The 17,374-nt window shown below is 44.0% G+C and overlaps 1 protein-coding gene across 1 annotated transcript in view; it reads right to left on the bottom strand.

Annotated features, from left to right (window-relative positions):
* Positions 1–17,374, bottom strand: part of LOC145345608 (uncharacterized) — a 99,453-nt gene that overhangs the window by 72,443 nt on the left and 9,636 nt on the right. Inside the window, exons 5-6 of the mRNA XM_080193440.1 lie at positions 15,508–15,633; positions 10,165–10,281 (exon numbers count right to left, since the gene is read on the bottom strand). Coding sequence (XP_080049566.1) covers positions 10,165–10,281; positions 15,508–15,633 — 243 coding nt within the window. The remainder of the gene's footprint in view (positions 1–10,164; positions 10,282–15,507; positions 15,634–17,374) is intronic.

Here is a 17,374-nt window from a genome sequence, read left to right on the forward strand (position 1 = left end):
TTAGACTCCCCTACCTTTGGGAAAAGATTTGACTATCTAGCTGATCTGTGCCCCTCATTATTTTATAGACCTCTATAAGATCACCTCTGAGCTCCAGAGAAAAAAGTCCTAGTCTATCCAGCCTCTCCTTATAACTCAAACCATCAAGTCCCTGTAGCATCCTAGTAAATCCTTTCTGCACTCTTTCTAGTTTAATAGTATCCTTTATTAATAGGGTAAGCAGAACTGCACACAGTATTCCAAGTGTGGCCTTACCAATGTTTTGTACAACTTCAACAAGATGTCCCAACTCCTGTATTCAATGTTATGACCAATGAAATCAAGCATTCTGAATGCCTTTTTCACCATCCTGTCCACCTGTGACTCCACTTTCAAGAAGCTATGAACCTGTACCCCTAGATCTCTTTGCTCTGTCAATTTCACCAATGCCTACCATTAACTGAACAAGCCCTGCCCTGGTTCAATCTACCAAAATGCATCACCTCGCATTTATCTAAATTAAACTCCATCTGCCATTCATCAGACCACTGGCCCAATTGATCAAGATCACATTACAATCCGAGATATCCTTCTTCACTGTCCACTATGCCACCAACCTTGGTGTCAGCTGCAAACTTACTAACCATGCCTCCTATATTCTCATCCAGGTCATTGATATAAATAACAAATAACAGTTGACAAACAGACAATAATTCTACACCCTACCTATGATTGTAACACCACATTTTGCACCCTCTCCTTTCCTCCTACCTTATGTACTTTATGAACTGTATGCTTTGTACAGCATGCAAGAAACAATACTTTTCACTGTACATCAAAATGTGACAATAATAAATCAAATCAGATTTTGGATCCTTTGCTCCAAAGCAGATGTATGCAGATTTAGAGGGCTTCAAATTTTCCCAGTTCATCCATTCAATGCAGGAACTCACATTAACTTTTTGACAGGAATCGCAATTTGGAACAGAGACTTGAAATGTCAATCTATCTCTCAGCTCCGAATCAGAAGATTGTTGGTTCAAGTTCCAGTCCAGGACTGAAGTACTGAATTGAGGCCTTGTCTACACTCTCAGTTGAGTGTAAAAGATCCCTTGGCACGCAGTCGAAGCGGAGCGGGGGGTTCATTCCCCATGTCCTGGTCAATATTTATCCCTCAATCAACATAGCCATTTTAAAAAAAAATTATCAGGTCACTATCACATTACTGCTTGTGGGAGCTTGCTGTGTCATGGCTGGGGTAACACACTTGCTTCCATGTCAGAAGATTATGGATTCAAGATTTTCTGAGCCTTGAACCTAAAATCCAAATTGACATGGAGGGCATGCTGCATTGTTAGAAAGACCATCTTTTGGAGGAGAAAAATAAGACCTTACCCCCTGTCAGGGGGAGGTAAATGATCACATGACATTTTTGAAAGAACAGTAGGTGAGTTCTCTCCAGTTTCCTAATATTTATGACAGCATTCATTTGCCACACAAGTGGGTTGGATTAGATTTCTGATTGATCCCTTTGCAGAACAGAATACACCAAGCAGTCTGTCCACAATGTAGAATTGGATCCTGCCTTCTGTGGCATTCTCTGCAGTGTGTAAAATGATACAGGCAGGCTCCAAACCTCTGTGCTAGCATTACTGCTTTCATATCACAAATAGGGCTTACACTTCCTGATAGGAGTACTCACAGTCCCAAATTGTGGAACACACGGCACTCACCCTGTCAACTTTAGGTAGAATCCTTAGGGTGCAGAAGAGGCCATTTGGCCCATCGAGCCTGCACCAACAACAATCCCACCCAGGCCCTATCCCCATAACTCCACCTATTTACCCTGCTAATCCCCTGACACTAAGGGGAAATTCAGCATGATCAATCAACTTCATCTGCACACCTTTGGACTGTGGGACAAAACTGGAGCACTCGGAAGAAACCCACGCAGACACGGGGTGAATGTACAAACTCCACACAGACAGTGACCTGAGGCGGCTATCGAACTTGGGTCCCTGGTGCTGTGAGACAGCAGTGCTAACCACTGTGCCAACGCACAGATAGGAAGGGGTGAGGGATGGTGAAGGAAAACAGGAGAACATTTAAAATGAAGACACTGCTGGATTGGGAATCAATGTAGGTCAGCGAATAGTGTGTGAGGATGATAGTACATGCTGCTGGAAAGGAGAGAGTTTGAGATGAGCTCAAGTTCATTGGGTAAAGGGCTGCCCAGAAGAACTTTAGAAAGTGGAGTCTGGCATATATCACATAACAGTGATGCAATCCACACTTGCAGGAATGCAGAGCACTGTCTCATCTGTTAAAGAGAGCAAATACAGTTTCTCTGGTCTCTCCACGTGAGTGAAGTCTTTCATCCTTAGTACTACCTTAATAAGTTTTCTCGGCACCCTCTCCAAGGACTGGACATCCTTCCGGAAGTATCAGACACAGGATCCGTCACAATACTCCAGCTGACAGGGACACAGGCCTTCTCTCCATGCCCCCAGCCCCGAGTGCCAGGCGTCGCCAGGCAAACAAATGGCTTGGAGGAAGTATGGTTCAGGCCAAGGGTTCTGATGACTTGGTGCATATGCAGCTGACAGCAAGATGAACGTGCACAGGTCTGCTGTGGGTGGCAGTGCCAGGACTGTCCTCAGGCTCGGCCTCACGTGTGCAGCAAGTTGGCTGATATGCCTTACATGTAAACATTCCCAATTATCTATCCTCCAAGCGACAACGTTTAAAGAGATTATCTGATCATTATCAGATTGCTGTTTGTGGAATCTTGCTGTGTTCAAATTGCCTGTCCATTTCTCAGATTACAACAGTGGCTATATTTGAAAAAGTATTTCATCAGCTCTAAAACATTTTGGGTTGTTCCGAGGTCGTGAAATGTGTTACTTAAATGCAGCTTCAAATTCCTGGGTGTCCACATGAGACCGTGACCTCTCATTTGCTTCTTTTTCCTTTGTATCTTGGTAGCCTCCAAGCTCACTTTTTGTTGTATTTGTATTTGTACATTATAGAATGACAATAAAGTTGAATTGAAGTCTGTCTTTCTTCTGGCATTATGGGACACTGACCCAGCTCATTTTGAAGCGTGCTGAGCAAGAGGGAAGTTTCTTTTATTTACATTTTTATTTTCCTTCAGCATGATGGAGCTCTGCTCCCAGTAAGAGATTACAATATTCCTTGTTTTATAAATGAATAAGTTCCATTAGCAATATAACAAGTGTTGCACTTGTTGGGTTAAACACATCACGCAGCACTTCCAACGTTCAGGCAGAAATGGGAGCTGCACTATCAAGCATTATGAGTCAACAGAGTGGCCTTAAAGACATGGGGACATGCTGCCATGCCAAATACATACTGAGCATTGTTGGAGGCCAACAAAAATGTTAGAGAGAACTAGTAGTAGAGAGGTCACTATGGCAATATCATCTATTTGGGCTACACAATGGCATCAAAGCTAAACTTAACAGAATGGATAGCTAAGTTCATAATTTCAATTAATATAGATTCAGAAAATAGCAACGCATCTAGATCGCCGTGATATCTAGTGACGTAGTACAAATCTCTATGCCTTCCCCGAGTGCCACATGACTGAACAGGCTCGCAATGTTGAATGAGCATATATAAATGGCATTGCTATCCATATGCATAGAACATAGAACATAGAACATAGAACATAGAACATTACAGCGCAGAACAGGCCCTTCGGCCCACGATGTTGTGCCAACCAATTAAAAAGCAATGACCCTCTAACCTAAACCAATCCCTTTCCATCCATAAACCTATCCACGGATCTCTTAAACGCCCCCAAACTAGGCGCATTTACAACTGCAGCAGGCAGGGCATTCCAATCCCTCACCACCCTCTGAGTAAAGAACCTACCTCTGACATCCGTCCTATAACAACCACCCCTTAATTTAAAGCTATGTCCCCTCGTGCTAGCTTTCTCCATCCGAAGAAAAAGGCTATCACTGTCCACCCTATCTAAACCTCTAATCATCTTATATGTTTCAATAAGGTCCCCTCTTAGCCACCTTCTTTCTAACGAAAACAACCTCAAATCCCTCAGTCTCTCCTCATAGGATCTCCCCTCCATACCAGGCAACATCCTGGTAAACCTCCTCTGCACCCTCTCCAATGCCTCCACATCCTTCCTATAATGTGGGGACCAGAACTGCACACAATACTCCAAGTGCGGCCGCACCAGAGTTTTGTACAGTTGCAACATGACGCTGTGGCTCCTAAATTCAATCCCCCTACCAATAAACGCCAAGACACTGTATGCCTTCCTAACAACCTTATCTACTTGATTCCCAACTTTCAGGGATCTATGTACACATACACCTAGATCCCTCTGTTCATCAACACTATTCAGAGTCCTACCGTTAGCCCTATACTCTACACATCTGTTATTCCTGCCAAAGTGAATTACCTCACACTTTTCCGCATTAGATCATGTATTGTCTTTGTGAAGGTGAAGAATCTTTCAAAGTATAGGTAGAGGATTGCCAGAGGATACAGCTAGGCTGGGGATTTGGGCGGAGAAATAGCGGATGGAATTTAATTCAGATAAATGCGATGCATTTTGGAAGGTCTAATGCAGGAGGGAAGTCTACAGTGAATGGCAGAAGGGTGTAAATGCATTGGAAGACGTTTAGAGAAGGTTTACTGGACTGACACTTGGAATGTGCCGGTTGTCTTATGGGAGAAAGACCAGTACAATCTACCTTGTATCCACTGGGATTTAGAAGAGTAAGGAGTGACTTGATTGAAACATGTAAGATCCTGGGGGGTCTTGGCAGGGTGGATGTGGCAAGGATGTTTTCCTCCTGTGGAGATTCTAGAACTAGGGACCACTGTTTAAAATGAGGGATTGCTTGTTTAAAACAGAGAATGTTTCTCTCTGAGGGTTGTGAGTCTTTTGAATTTTCTTCCTCAAAAGGTGGTGAAAGCAGTCAGTGTCTTTGAACATTTTTAAGCAGAGCGAGATAGATTTTTAAAAAGCAAGGGGGTTAAAGATTATTGGGGATAGACAGGAATGTGGGGTTGAAGTTACTTTCAGATCAGCATGATCTTACTGCAGAGCAGGCTGAAGGGCCGAGTAGTCTACTCCTGCTCCTAATTTATATTTTCTTATGCGTACTCACAAAAATGTTGGAAGGCCACCATTTCTGGACCTGAAAAGTGGCCATTCTATCTCAAATTTCCCTAGAAGGGTAAAATATCTTAAATTTTTTTTTAAGATGAAATTAACCATTTCACAAAGGCTGTGCAGTAACAACACAAATGGTGTTCTGCACTAACCGGACGTTGTCTTCAAGCCAAAATGACATTCTGCCTATCACACAAACGATGTTATTGGAATTTCAATGTCAGTGCAATGCCATGTGTGATGGCAGTAAATCCCAATAACTGGCAAATTGTATCAAACAGTCCGTCCCTTTGGCTATCCACAATACACAGCACACTGACCGTGCAACCCATGCTTGCAAAACTCATAACGTAATGTCTAATTAGAACTTATTCCGCGACTGGGCAGAATTTACTGAACAATTCTGAGTATGCTAAAGAATCGATTTCAGATTATCGGTCAGACTCACAATGTAACTCAAGCAGCTACACATATTTCTAGCCAGGGGCCTGTCCTCTGCAGGCAAAATGAATATATTCAGACATTTCACCTACCTGGCATAAACAAAAATATGGGGGAACAATAGTTCCTTGGTGCATTCACCATGGTAATGCCTCGACCAATCAGAACTGACTTGTCACCTAATCAGCGCACCCCTTTTTGCATACAGCATAAATTGTTGTTCCCTTTAAAATTAGGCATTCTTATGCCTGTCCTGATGACTGCAAGATAAAAAGCTCTGACAACATGTCTCTTTTTTCAGCAACATTCAATTTCTTTACTACCAAGCCAACAAATCCACCTCTAAGTATTTTCAACAAATTTTGGAGAAAAAGTGGAATATTATAACAAGTGTAATGGGAATAAAATATTTGGTTAATTTGGAGAAAAACAATTGTGCAGCCACATTGTGATGAATGCCATGCTTTATTATAATGGTATGACCTCAGCCGTATTTATGCTACCAGAATCATAGAATCCCCACAGTGCAGAAGGATGCCCATCGAGCCTGCACCAACACAATCCCACCCAGCCCATAATCCCACATATTTACCCTGCTAATGCCTCTAACCTAGGCTTTCCATGACTTTAATGAGCAATTTAGCATGGCCAATGCACACCTTTGGTCTGTGGGAGTAAACTGGAGCACCCGGAGGAAACCCACGCAGACAGAGAGAGAATGTGCAAACTCCACACAGACTGTGAACCAAGCTGGGAATCCAACCCCCAAGTCCCTGGAACTGTGAAGCAGCAATGCTAACCACCGTGTCAACCAAGATCCTGGGCAAATAACATTTGCGTCACCAACATCATCACCAGTCTGTTCGTACTCGTATACGGATGCACAAATACATACATTCCAGAATGAGTTCCATTACTTCAACGTATGCTGTGCATGATTTATTACCTGTAATATCTTTCTCGCAGCTCCTTTAGCCACTTAGATTATAAAGTACAATTCAATCTTATATTTTTGCAGGACTCAGCACTCTGCGGGGAGGTTGAATCATTTCAGTTCTGCTCTATTGTGAAAAACAGGGTGACACATGACCTCGATACAAACATCGCCACAGTACACTGGGTTCCAACAACATCAACTTTGTACAAGGCTACAGATAAACAAATTGTGCCCGAATCACCACTCAAATGTCCTGCAGCTATACATACTATTTCCTCTCTCTCTCCCACACAAACACACACAATGCTCTCAGCAAATATAGGATGAAGTATTGATCGCAGTAACAAGCCACTAAAGGTTTGAGCTCATTACCGTTGCAAATAGCTGCTGTGATGTAAAGGAAATTAAAGTGGTAATTCTCTCCATATTAATAATATCATAAAGCAGCACATAGCACTATGTTTCAGCTTTTTAAATTAAAAACTTTCCTTTCTCCAATGTTTTCTTTCCTTAAGCTACTGTCTCAGAAGCAGTAAATTTCCAACTTCAATTCTCATCGTCAGAAATTCCACACTGATTTTCATTGAATGTGAATAGGCCATTCTGCCCATTCTGCACACCGCTCTGTCAGAGCTCTGATATAGAGTCATCCAATCTCGAAACGTTGACTCTATTCTCTCTCCACAGATGCTGTCAAACCTGCTGAGATTTTCCAGCATTTTCTAGTTTTGTTTAAGGTTATGTAATCCTGCTTCTCTGGGCTGGTTTTTAATGTGCAAACATGTTGAGGCTGGAGGTCAGGAGGGGGAACCAATAAAATGTGGGAAACGCAGAAATATGTTAAACTTATCTGGAATCAAAGGTTGCGAATGTGACCTGCTGCAGAGGGCTGTGATGACAGAGACAGTTCCCAGCAACAGGAGGAAGAAATTGGGACAGACGGGAAAAGAAAATGACATGATTGGAGGAGGAACAAGAGGTCAGCTGGCAAAGTGTAGTGCCACAATCCAGTGAAGGGAGCAGTTCAATGTCTTGAGCAATGCGAATGTAAAGACGCATTCATCTCCATCCTGATATGTGCATCACTCCAATTCCCTCATTCTGTCCTCTCAAAACTGCTCCACCACATCACACCTCACACCCACTTACCTTGCATGTCCACCCATCCATCTCAGCCTCTGCCCTTCTATCCATCCACCACTGACACCCTCCTCTTTATGCAATGTTATAACTCTGAGAACTGGCTCTGCTTCTCCAGTCATCGCTTAACTAACAGCTGCAGAGGTGGTGGTGCTGTGGTCTTGGTGAGCCTGGCCACCTGAGATGAAGGGTGCCCTCCAGCTCGTGGCACCATTAAATATCAGATACCAAATATTAAAGATTAAGTATCAGGTAGCTACTTGACATACAACACTGTTGTCTTAGTGTATGCAATGGGTGATTCTGTCCATAAGTCCAACTTAAAAGAATGCCAAATTTCAAATAATCACAATTTATACTATAGGACAAATGGGTGCTGATTGATGCCTTTAGAACAAAGAATAGTACAGCACAGGAACAGGCCCTTCGGCTCATCAAGCCTGTCCCAATCATGATGCCCTACCTAAACCAATCACTTGTATCCCTCTATTCCATGCCTATTCATCTGCCTATCCAAATAAGTCTTAAAAGTCGCTAATGTGTCTGCCTCAACCACCTCACTAGGCAGTGCATTCCAGACCCCCACCATTCTCTATGTAAGAAACTTCCCTCGCATATCACCACTGAACCTTCCCCCCCTCCCCTTACCTTGAACTTGTGCCTCCTTATAATTATCATTTCTGCCCTGGGAAAAAGCTTCCTACTGTTCACCTTAAATATGCTCCTCATAATTTTATAAACTTCTATCAGACCATCCCTCAGCCTCCATCTTTCCAGGAAGAACAAGCCCAGTTTATTTAATCTCGCCTCGTTGCCTATATCCACCATACCAGGCAACATCCTGGTAAACCTTTTCTGTACTCTCTCCAAAGCCACCACGCCCTTTGATACAGTAAAGTATCCCAATGCACTTCACAGGTGGGTTCTCAAACAACATTTGACACTCAGTCACATAAAGGCTGGTGACCAGATGCCTGGTCAGAGAGATAGTTTTTAAGGAATGTCTTAAAACAGGTGAGCGAGCGAAAGAGGACCTGAGATTTGAAAAGGGAATTCAAGCGCTTAGGGCCCAGACAACCACGACAGCAGCTACGAATAGTGGACAACTAAAAGTAAGGATCCACAGGAGATCAGGATTGGAACACTGGGATCTCCAAAAGGTGGTAGGGCTGTGGAGATTACAGACAGGGAGGGGCATGAACATAGAGGAATGTTAGAAAAAGGAAACAAACTTTAAAAATCGAGGCATTGCCAGTCTAGGAGCAAATGTTGCTCATCGAGTTCAGGGGTGACCGGTGAATGGGACATGGTGTGAGTAAAGATACAGACAGCAGTTTCAGATAAGCATAAACTTAGAAGTTGGTGGTCCGAGGCAGGACAATGAATAGAAGTGTGAGAGAAGTGAAGGCAGACAAACTATGATATGGAGAGATCATATGCAGAGAGATATGGAGTGGAAAGTTCAAAATGACACCAGGGTTGCAATTGGCCTGGTTTACCCTCAGGCATTTACCTGGAGAAGGTGGCTCAGAGGGTGAAGATAGTGGTGGTGACCGAAGATCAGGACTTTGATCTTCCCACTATTTAGTTGGATGAAATTTCTCACTGAACGACAGAGATTGAAGGACAACCTGATAGAAGTCTACAAGATTATGAGGTGCATGAATAGAATGGACAGTAAGGAGCTTTTTCACAGGGTGGAAGAGTCAATTACAAGGGGGCATAGGTTTAAGGTGCAAGGGACAAGGTTTAAAGGAGGAGTACAAGGCAAGTTTTTTACACACAGGGTAGTGGGTGCCTGGAACTCACTGCTGGGGGAAGTAACAGAAGCAGATATGATAGTGACTTTTAAGGGACATCTTGACAAATACATCAATAGGATGGGAATAGACAGATATGGTCCCTGGAAGGATAGGGGGTTTTAGTTCAAATGGGCAGCATGGTCAGTGCAGGCTTGGAGGGCCAATGGACCTGTTGCTGTGCTGTAATTTTCTTTGTTCTTTGAAATTTTGCTCTTCCTGTCCTGCTTGTTGACCAAACAGGGACAATGGGGGAGTCAAGCGAGTCAGTGATAACATAGCGAAGGGTATTATCAGGGTACACATGGAACCACTTGGACGATACGTCTATGTTAAGAAAAATATTGCCAATGCTCGTTGAATCGAAATTCCACAGTTAACACGCAGTCACCATGACAAGCTGTCACCTATAATGATCTTTATTTCAATCGAACGAAAGAAATATTTTATTGAAATGATAAAATGTGTATATTACTAATACATAATGTGAGGTACTTAACTGAAAAACACTACAGTATTTACAGCACAGAAACAGGCCATTCAGCCCAATTGTTACATGCTGGTATTTGTCCTCTTCTCACGCTGTTTCATTAAACCCATCAAGATATCTTTCAAAAAGAGCAAATTAAGAATGAAACTCTACATGGATTATCACATTAAACCAGTTAGCTAGGATAAAAACTCTCAAACAGGAATCCTACCTTCCTGAAGTGAACCCATGCTTCATGTTGATAAATCAAATATCCACCGAGGTCGGAGGTCAACTGACTTCTATCAATGTAGTTGTACAGCTCAAAAACTTCATTAAGAAGCACACACTAACATTAGAGGGAAAAAGAAGTGTTAATTCCATCAGACATTTTATCAGACAAAAGTTGATCTCCAAAAGCAATAAGAGAAAGGAATATTTTGCGTTTTTAATTTTACATTGAGAGCAATAATTCACTCGACATGCAGAATATTTCCAACTGACATTTTGGTGAGCATGGACCAGTTTAGGCCGAAGGGCTGTCTCCATGTTGTAGATTCTATGATTCTATGACAACAAACCTCTCCAGGCATGATCAAAATTTGCAATATTGTTGCTCTTAATGTTTTGAGGATTTAAAACAAGTTTTGCACCTAAATTTAAATTTGGTTTAAAAGTTCACTTATGAACATGGAATTGGTTGATTACAAATCTCCTTCCCACCCCACCACTTGTAGCCCAGATCTCAGCCATCTTAATGTAATGTAGTTGGAGCAGAGAATGGGCAATGAGATAGACTGAGTGAGCAGAGGGCAGAAGATCATCTGTAAGGTAAAAGGTAAAGTCACTACAGTCCCAGAAGGCCGTAGGCTGCTCTCCCCTTTGATGTGGGAGCCCTGACTGGTGGTGATTTAACTCGAGGATCACCACACCGAGAGGCAAGGTTGAGAAGATGGGGTCTTTATGACTCACCTAGATGGGAGACAAAAGGCATTAAATGTTGATGCAAAGGAAAGAGCAAAGGAAAGCAGGAAGCCTAACACGGACAGCACCAACAGCAACTCACCAGGAGAAGCAATCACAGCTACTCAATTTGGCTGCAGAGGAGTCAGGATCAGGCAAGACCAGAAAGCTGTGTTTTCTATTCGGCTTTGTTCCTCATGGACAAGGAGGAGCAGAATTGCACCTCCAGACCACATCAGGAAATCTTGGGCATCCTCCAAAGCTTCCTTCTTCTCTCTCACTCCAAAAACACATAATGCCCCCTCCTAAATTTTAACCTGTTAATAGGGTCCCTGCACAAAATCCTTCTCTTACCCATCCGTAGCCTAGGTTCTCTCTTGGGGTTCCAGCAGAAGATTGAGAGGGTTTATGGTAAAAAAAAAGGCTTAGAGATTAAAAACTCCCAGGCCTAAAGCTGTGGAAGGCTATGCTAGTTGCTGCCAGCCCTGCCTGCACAACTCCTACCAGAAGTTAAAAACACACTGATTGTAGAATAGGGAAGTGAGGTCTAGATGTACTGCCAAGGTCACTTACTAGCTGAATGGACCTGTGCAGGCAATAGAAGAGCTGGAACAAGAGGCATGGGGAAGTTAATGGGAATTCAAGGTTTTGCTAGTGATGAGCTGAAGGAAATTGCTGCTTTTGCAACATCCAGGAATTGAATAACTCTTGGACAATGTATGGCAACAGCCTTTAGGCTGGATCTATTGCAGTCCATTGTAACTATGGTGGCTGTGCCCACTTAACTGTGGGAGCAGGTCCTCCCCATGTCAATACGCCAGTGAAAACCTCCACTGAGTTGGAGGACGAAAGGATGGACGTGGAATTCAGTTAAGCTCATTATGAGCCCACCACAATCTCTCTTCTTCAGGAAGATGGTGGCATAGTGTTATTGACACTGAACTAATAATCCAGTGATCCAGGGTAATATTCTGGGGACCCAAGTTCGACTCCCACCATGGCAGACATGAAATGTATGTTCATAAAAAAATGAAATCAAAAGCCTAATGATGCTCATGAAATCATTGTCATAAAAACCCAGCTGGTTCACTAATGCCCTTCAGGGAAGGAAATCTGCCATCCTTACGTGTTCTGGCTGACTTGTAACTCCAGACTCCCCAGTAATGTAACTGACCTTGAACCGTCCTCTGAAATGGCTTAGCAAGGCACTCAAGTCAAGGGCAATCAGGATTGGGCAACGAAGACTAGTCTCATCAGCGACATCCTGTCTGCCCATCAAAACCAACTGTGTGGGAGCGGGGGACAAACCCAGCATTGGACGGGTAGGGCACATTTGCCTTAAGCCATCAACCACAACTACCTGCTCGCCAATGACCACCACCCTGCCTTCACCAGCTGTGATCCTGGACCTCAGGCAGGTAGAGTGTTGCAGCAGGCATTGCCCCTATTGTCTGCAATGACCAGAGATCGGCAGCTCTTGGTGGGTGAAACATCTGCCGCCAGGGACCTCGGTCACGGGGCATTTCTGATGGCAGTCAAGTGAATGCCTGGAGGGCACTTGATTGCATCAGGCCGCCCCCACAGAATTGACAGGGGTTCCCCACCGGTTCTCCTACTCAGAGAGCAATACCCCTATCGATCTGACAAAACCCTAGTCTTTGGGTTGATGTCGGTGAATCAGCTTACATGAGAAAGCTAGCTGTACCCTTGTTAATTGCCAAGAATAAAATGTAAATGATAAATGCAAGAGGACAACAAAGAACAGTACAACACAGGAACAGGCCCTTCGGCCCACCAAATCTGTGCTGACACAGATGCCTCTCTAATCTAATATTTCTTTCCTCTGATATACATATTTGATCCATATTGATCTATTCCCTGCTTATCCATGTATCTATCCAGATGCCTCTTGTAAAAGGATCTGCTCCCACCTCCCCTTCCAGCATTCACCCTCTCTGTGTGGAAAACTAGCCCCTTCCATCTCTTTTAAACTTCCCCCCTCTAACTTCACTAGGAGTAATTGGGCACGAAATGCGGAAGGGGGACCAGTATTAGCGACATGGGGAGAGATAGAAATTGAGATTGGTGCCATGCAGATCGATCACTGAGGGAGGCAATTGAAAATAATGAAGCAAACGACTGTGACAAAGGTGGCAGGAAGGCCATGGGGAGAGATTGACCAAGGGTCACTCAGGATGTCACTGGTACCTTTGATCAGGGTAATCTTGGGTTTTGTGGAAAGATCAGAGATTGGAATATAGGGCTCGGAGGGGGGAGTGTTGGAAGAGATGTACTTCTTGACATTTTTCCTATTTGCACAACAGGGGTCAGTTGGGGGAAGATGATGGCTATTTGGCATGTGCAGCCTTTGAATGTAGATTATTTTCACGCAGGGCAAAGTGATGTCAGTTTTGAAATGTGTAGGGACAATTTCAAAAAAAGGTGTCTGAATGTCCTAGAGAGCAAAGACCAGGAATGAGGAGAGGTAGTGTGGTTATAGAAAACATGAGTTGGATGTGATCTGGAGAAGAATGTGAGAAAGATTTTTTTTATTCATTCGTGGGACATGGGCATCACTGACTGGCTAGCATTTATTGTTGATCCCTAGTTGCCCTTGAATTGAGCGGCTTGGCTTGGCTAGGCCATTTCAAAGGAAAGTTGAGAGTCAACCACATTGCTGCAGCTCTGGTGTTACATGTAGTCATGATGTGGAGATGCTGGCATTGGACTGGGGTAAACACAGTAAGAAGTCTGACAACACCAGATTTAAGTCCAACCGATTTATTTGATAGTAAACTTGCAAGCTTTCGGGGTTTGCCCCTTTGTCAGGCAAATGGAGAGTTCTGGCCTCAGACAGAGCATATAAAGCACAGACAGTTTACAGATTACTGATTAGAATGTGACTCTTTACACCTGACCTGCTGTTCAAGTCTTACGGATGCCAACAATGTCCAGTGATGCGCTCGACTCATCGACTGACAGTTCCGATGCGCCACAGCGAAAAACTGCCCCGACCTCCTCAGAAGACAAACATGGGGCACAGTGGACAGAGTACCCTTCGTCACCCAGTACTTCCCTGGAGCGGAGAAGCTACGACATCTTCTCCGGAGTCTTCAACACATCATTGATGAAGACGAACATCTCGCCAGGGCCATCCCCACACCCCCACTTCTTGCCTTCAGACAACCACACAACCTCAAACAGACCATTGTTCGCAGCAAACTACCCAGCCTTCAGTCGAACAGTGACCACAATACCACACAACCCTGCCACAGCAACCTCTGCAAGACATGCCGGATCATCGACATGGATGCCATCATCACACGTGAGAATACCATCCACCAGGTACACGGCACATAGTCTTGCAACTCGGCCAATGTTGTCTACATAATACGCTGCAGGAAAGGATGTCCCGAAGCATGGTACATTGGGAAGACCATGCAGACGCTACAACAACGGATGAATGAACATCGCTCGACAATCACCAGGCAAGACTGTTCCCTTCCTGTTGGCGAACACTTCAGTGGTCACGGGCATTTGGCCTCTGACCTTCGGGTAAGCATTCTCCAAGGCGGCCTTCACGACACACGACAGCGCAGAGTCGCTGAACAGAGACTGATAGCCAAGTTCCACACACATGACGACAGTCTCAACAGGGATCTTGGGTTCATGTCACACTATCTGTAACCCCCGTGACTTGCCTGGGTTTGCAAAACCTCACTTACTGTACTGTCTGGAGACAATACACATCTCTAACTTGGGCTTAACGCTCCTTCCACTCACATTATTGGCCACTTTAAGACTTGAATAGCAGGTCAGGTGTAAAGAGTCACATTCTAATCAGTAATCTGTAAACTGTCTGTGCTGTTATATGCTCTGTCTGAGGCCAGAACTCTCCATTCGCCTGACAAAGGGGCAAACCCCGAAAGCTTGCAAGTTTACTATCAAATAAATCGGTTGGACTTAAACCTGGTGTTGTCAGACTTCTTACTGTGTCACATGTAGGCCAGACCAGGTAAGGACATCAGATTTTCTTCCCTAAAGGACATTAGTGAACCAGATGGGTTTTCCTGACAACCGTCAATGGTTTCACGGACATCAGTACACTCTTAATTCCAGATATTTTGTATTGAATTCCAAATCCAGCATTTGTCATGGGTGGATTTGAATCCGGGTCTCCGGAACATTAGTTGAGTTTCTGGATTAATACTGTAGCGGTAATACCACTAGTCCATCACCTCTCTAGTCAGAAGATAATGAGGAAGAACCTGTTGCCAGGTGGATCTCCTGGGATGAAATAGAACACAGGCTCAACACATTGGATGTCAGAGCTAAGGGTGGAACTGGAAGAGGCTGTCTGTAATTGAGAAAATTAGTTTCCTTTCAGTTATTCTCTAAAAAGCAAAATCAGGGAAAATGTCCAGAGTCATCCAGTCCATCAGTATGCACACAACATTATGATTATGCACAGGTATGTGTCAGAATTCAAATCCAATTTACTCACTGAGTAATGTGTTTTTCCAGGCAATGTTTAAAGAGAAACTAGAAGTTGATTGCACGTTTAAGAAAATGCATTGTTTAAAATACCAGTAAAAAAGTTTTACTTCCATACCTTGAATGGTGGTTCCGAGGCGAGCTTATTATGGCTCAAGCCCAGAGATTTCAAAATGCATTTTCTCATTCCTTTTGTCTGTGGCTGCAGAGCATAAAAAGTGTTGACTATTCTTCCAAACTGGTGCTAAGTGGAAAGAAAAAGAAATTCTGATGCAAAGAAAGAATTCAATTTTTGTTACATCATACTTTGTAACTCTCACTTGTACTCTCCGTGGAGATCTTGTGGCATAGTGGGTGGTGTCTCTACCTCTGAGCTGGAAGCTCTGGGTTCAAGTTCCATAGAAGGGGCTAACCCGAAAGCTAGTGAGCGTACTATCAAATAAATCGGTTGGACTTAAACCTGGTGTTGTTAGACTTTTTACTGTGTTTACCCCAGTCCAACGCCGGCACATCCACATCACCATTTCAAGTTCCATCCCAGGACTGGTCAAGGATGGCATGTTTATAACTTGACCAAATATCACACTGAGTATCAGGCTGCAAGTCAGTTCAACACACACCAATGGCAGGCAGAAAGAGAAAGAGCAATTTGTGGTCAACCATGTGATGGGAAGAAAGCTGGAGCCTCTGCCATCACCATCCACATAGCTCCATACTGCAACATACTTGGAAATGTGCATGTTGCCACAGCAACTGGGAACCCTAAGTGAACTATAACACAGCACCATCAGTACCCTGACTCCTTATAGAATCTACCAGGCAGCAAATAATGTGAACAGACTCAGTGCAATTATTTGGAATCTTAGAGGTTTACAGCATGGAAACAGGCCCTTCAACCCAACCTGTCCACGTTGCCCAGTTTTTACCACAATGCTAGTCCCAATTGCCTGCATTTGGCCCACATCTTTCTATACCCATCTTACCCATGGAACTGTCCAAATGCGTTTTAAAACACAAAATTGTACCCACATCTACAACTGCCTCTCGTTCCAGACATTTACATAAGAACATAAGAACATAAGAAATAGGAGCAGGAGTAGGCCATCTAGCCCTTCGAGCCTGCCCCGCCATTCAATAAGATCATGGCTGATCTGTCGTGGCTCAGTTCCACTTTCCCGCCCTCTCCCCATAACCCTTAATCCCTTCTCTTATCAAAAACCCATCAACCCGCTTCTTAAAAATATTTAGCGAGGCAGCCTCCACCACTTCAACGGGCAGAGAATTCCAGAGATTCACCACCCTTTGAGTGAAGAAGTTCCTCCTCAACTCCGTTCTAAACCGCCTCCCCTTTATCTTGAGGCTGTGCCCCCTAGTCCTACTGTCTTTTTTGAGCGGGAAGAGTCTCTCCACCTCTATCCTATCCATCCCATTCATCATCTTATACGTCTCAATGAGATCTCCCCTCATTCTTCTAAACTCTAACGAGTACAAGCCTAGTTTATTCAGCCTCTCCTCATAGCTCAATCCCCTCAACTCCGGTATCAGCCTAGTAAACCTCCTCTGCACTCCCTCCAGGGCCAAAATATCCTTGCGCAGGTGCGGCGCCCAAAACTGCACACAGTACTCCAGCTGCGGCCTCACCAATGCCCTATACAGCTGCAGCAAGACCTCCCTACTTTTATATTCAATCCCCGTTGCTATGAAGGCCAGCATCCCATTCGCCTTCCTGACCACCTGCTGCACCTGCAAGCTGGGTTTTTGCGATTCATGCACAAGGACCCCGAGGTCCCTCTGCACCGTCGCCTGCTGCAGTTTTTCGCCACGTAAGTAATAGTCCTTCCTACCATTCTTCCTACCAAAGTGGACCACCTCACACTTGCCAACATTAAATTCCATTTGCCATTTCCTGGCCCAAGTGAAAAAACTGCCCCTCTGCACCTTTTCTTTCCTCTCTCATGTTAAAACCTCTAGTTTTAAACTCCTCT

This window comes from Carcharhinus amblyrhynchos, chromosome 7, assembly GCF_965287045.1.
Source record: "Carcharhinus amblyrhynchos chromosome 7, sCarAmb.v2.hapA, whole genome shotgun sequence".
Taxonomy (NCBI): domain Eukaryota; kingdom Metazoa; phylum Chordata; class Chondrichthyes; order Carcharhiniformes; family Carcharhinidae; genus Carcharhinus; species Carcharhinus amblyrhynchos.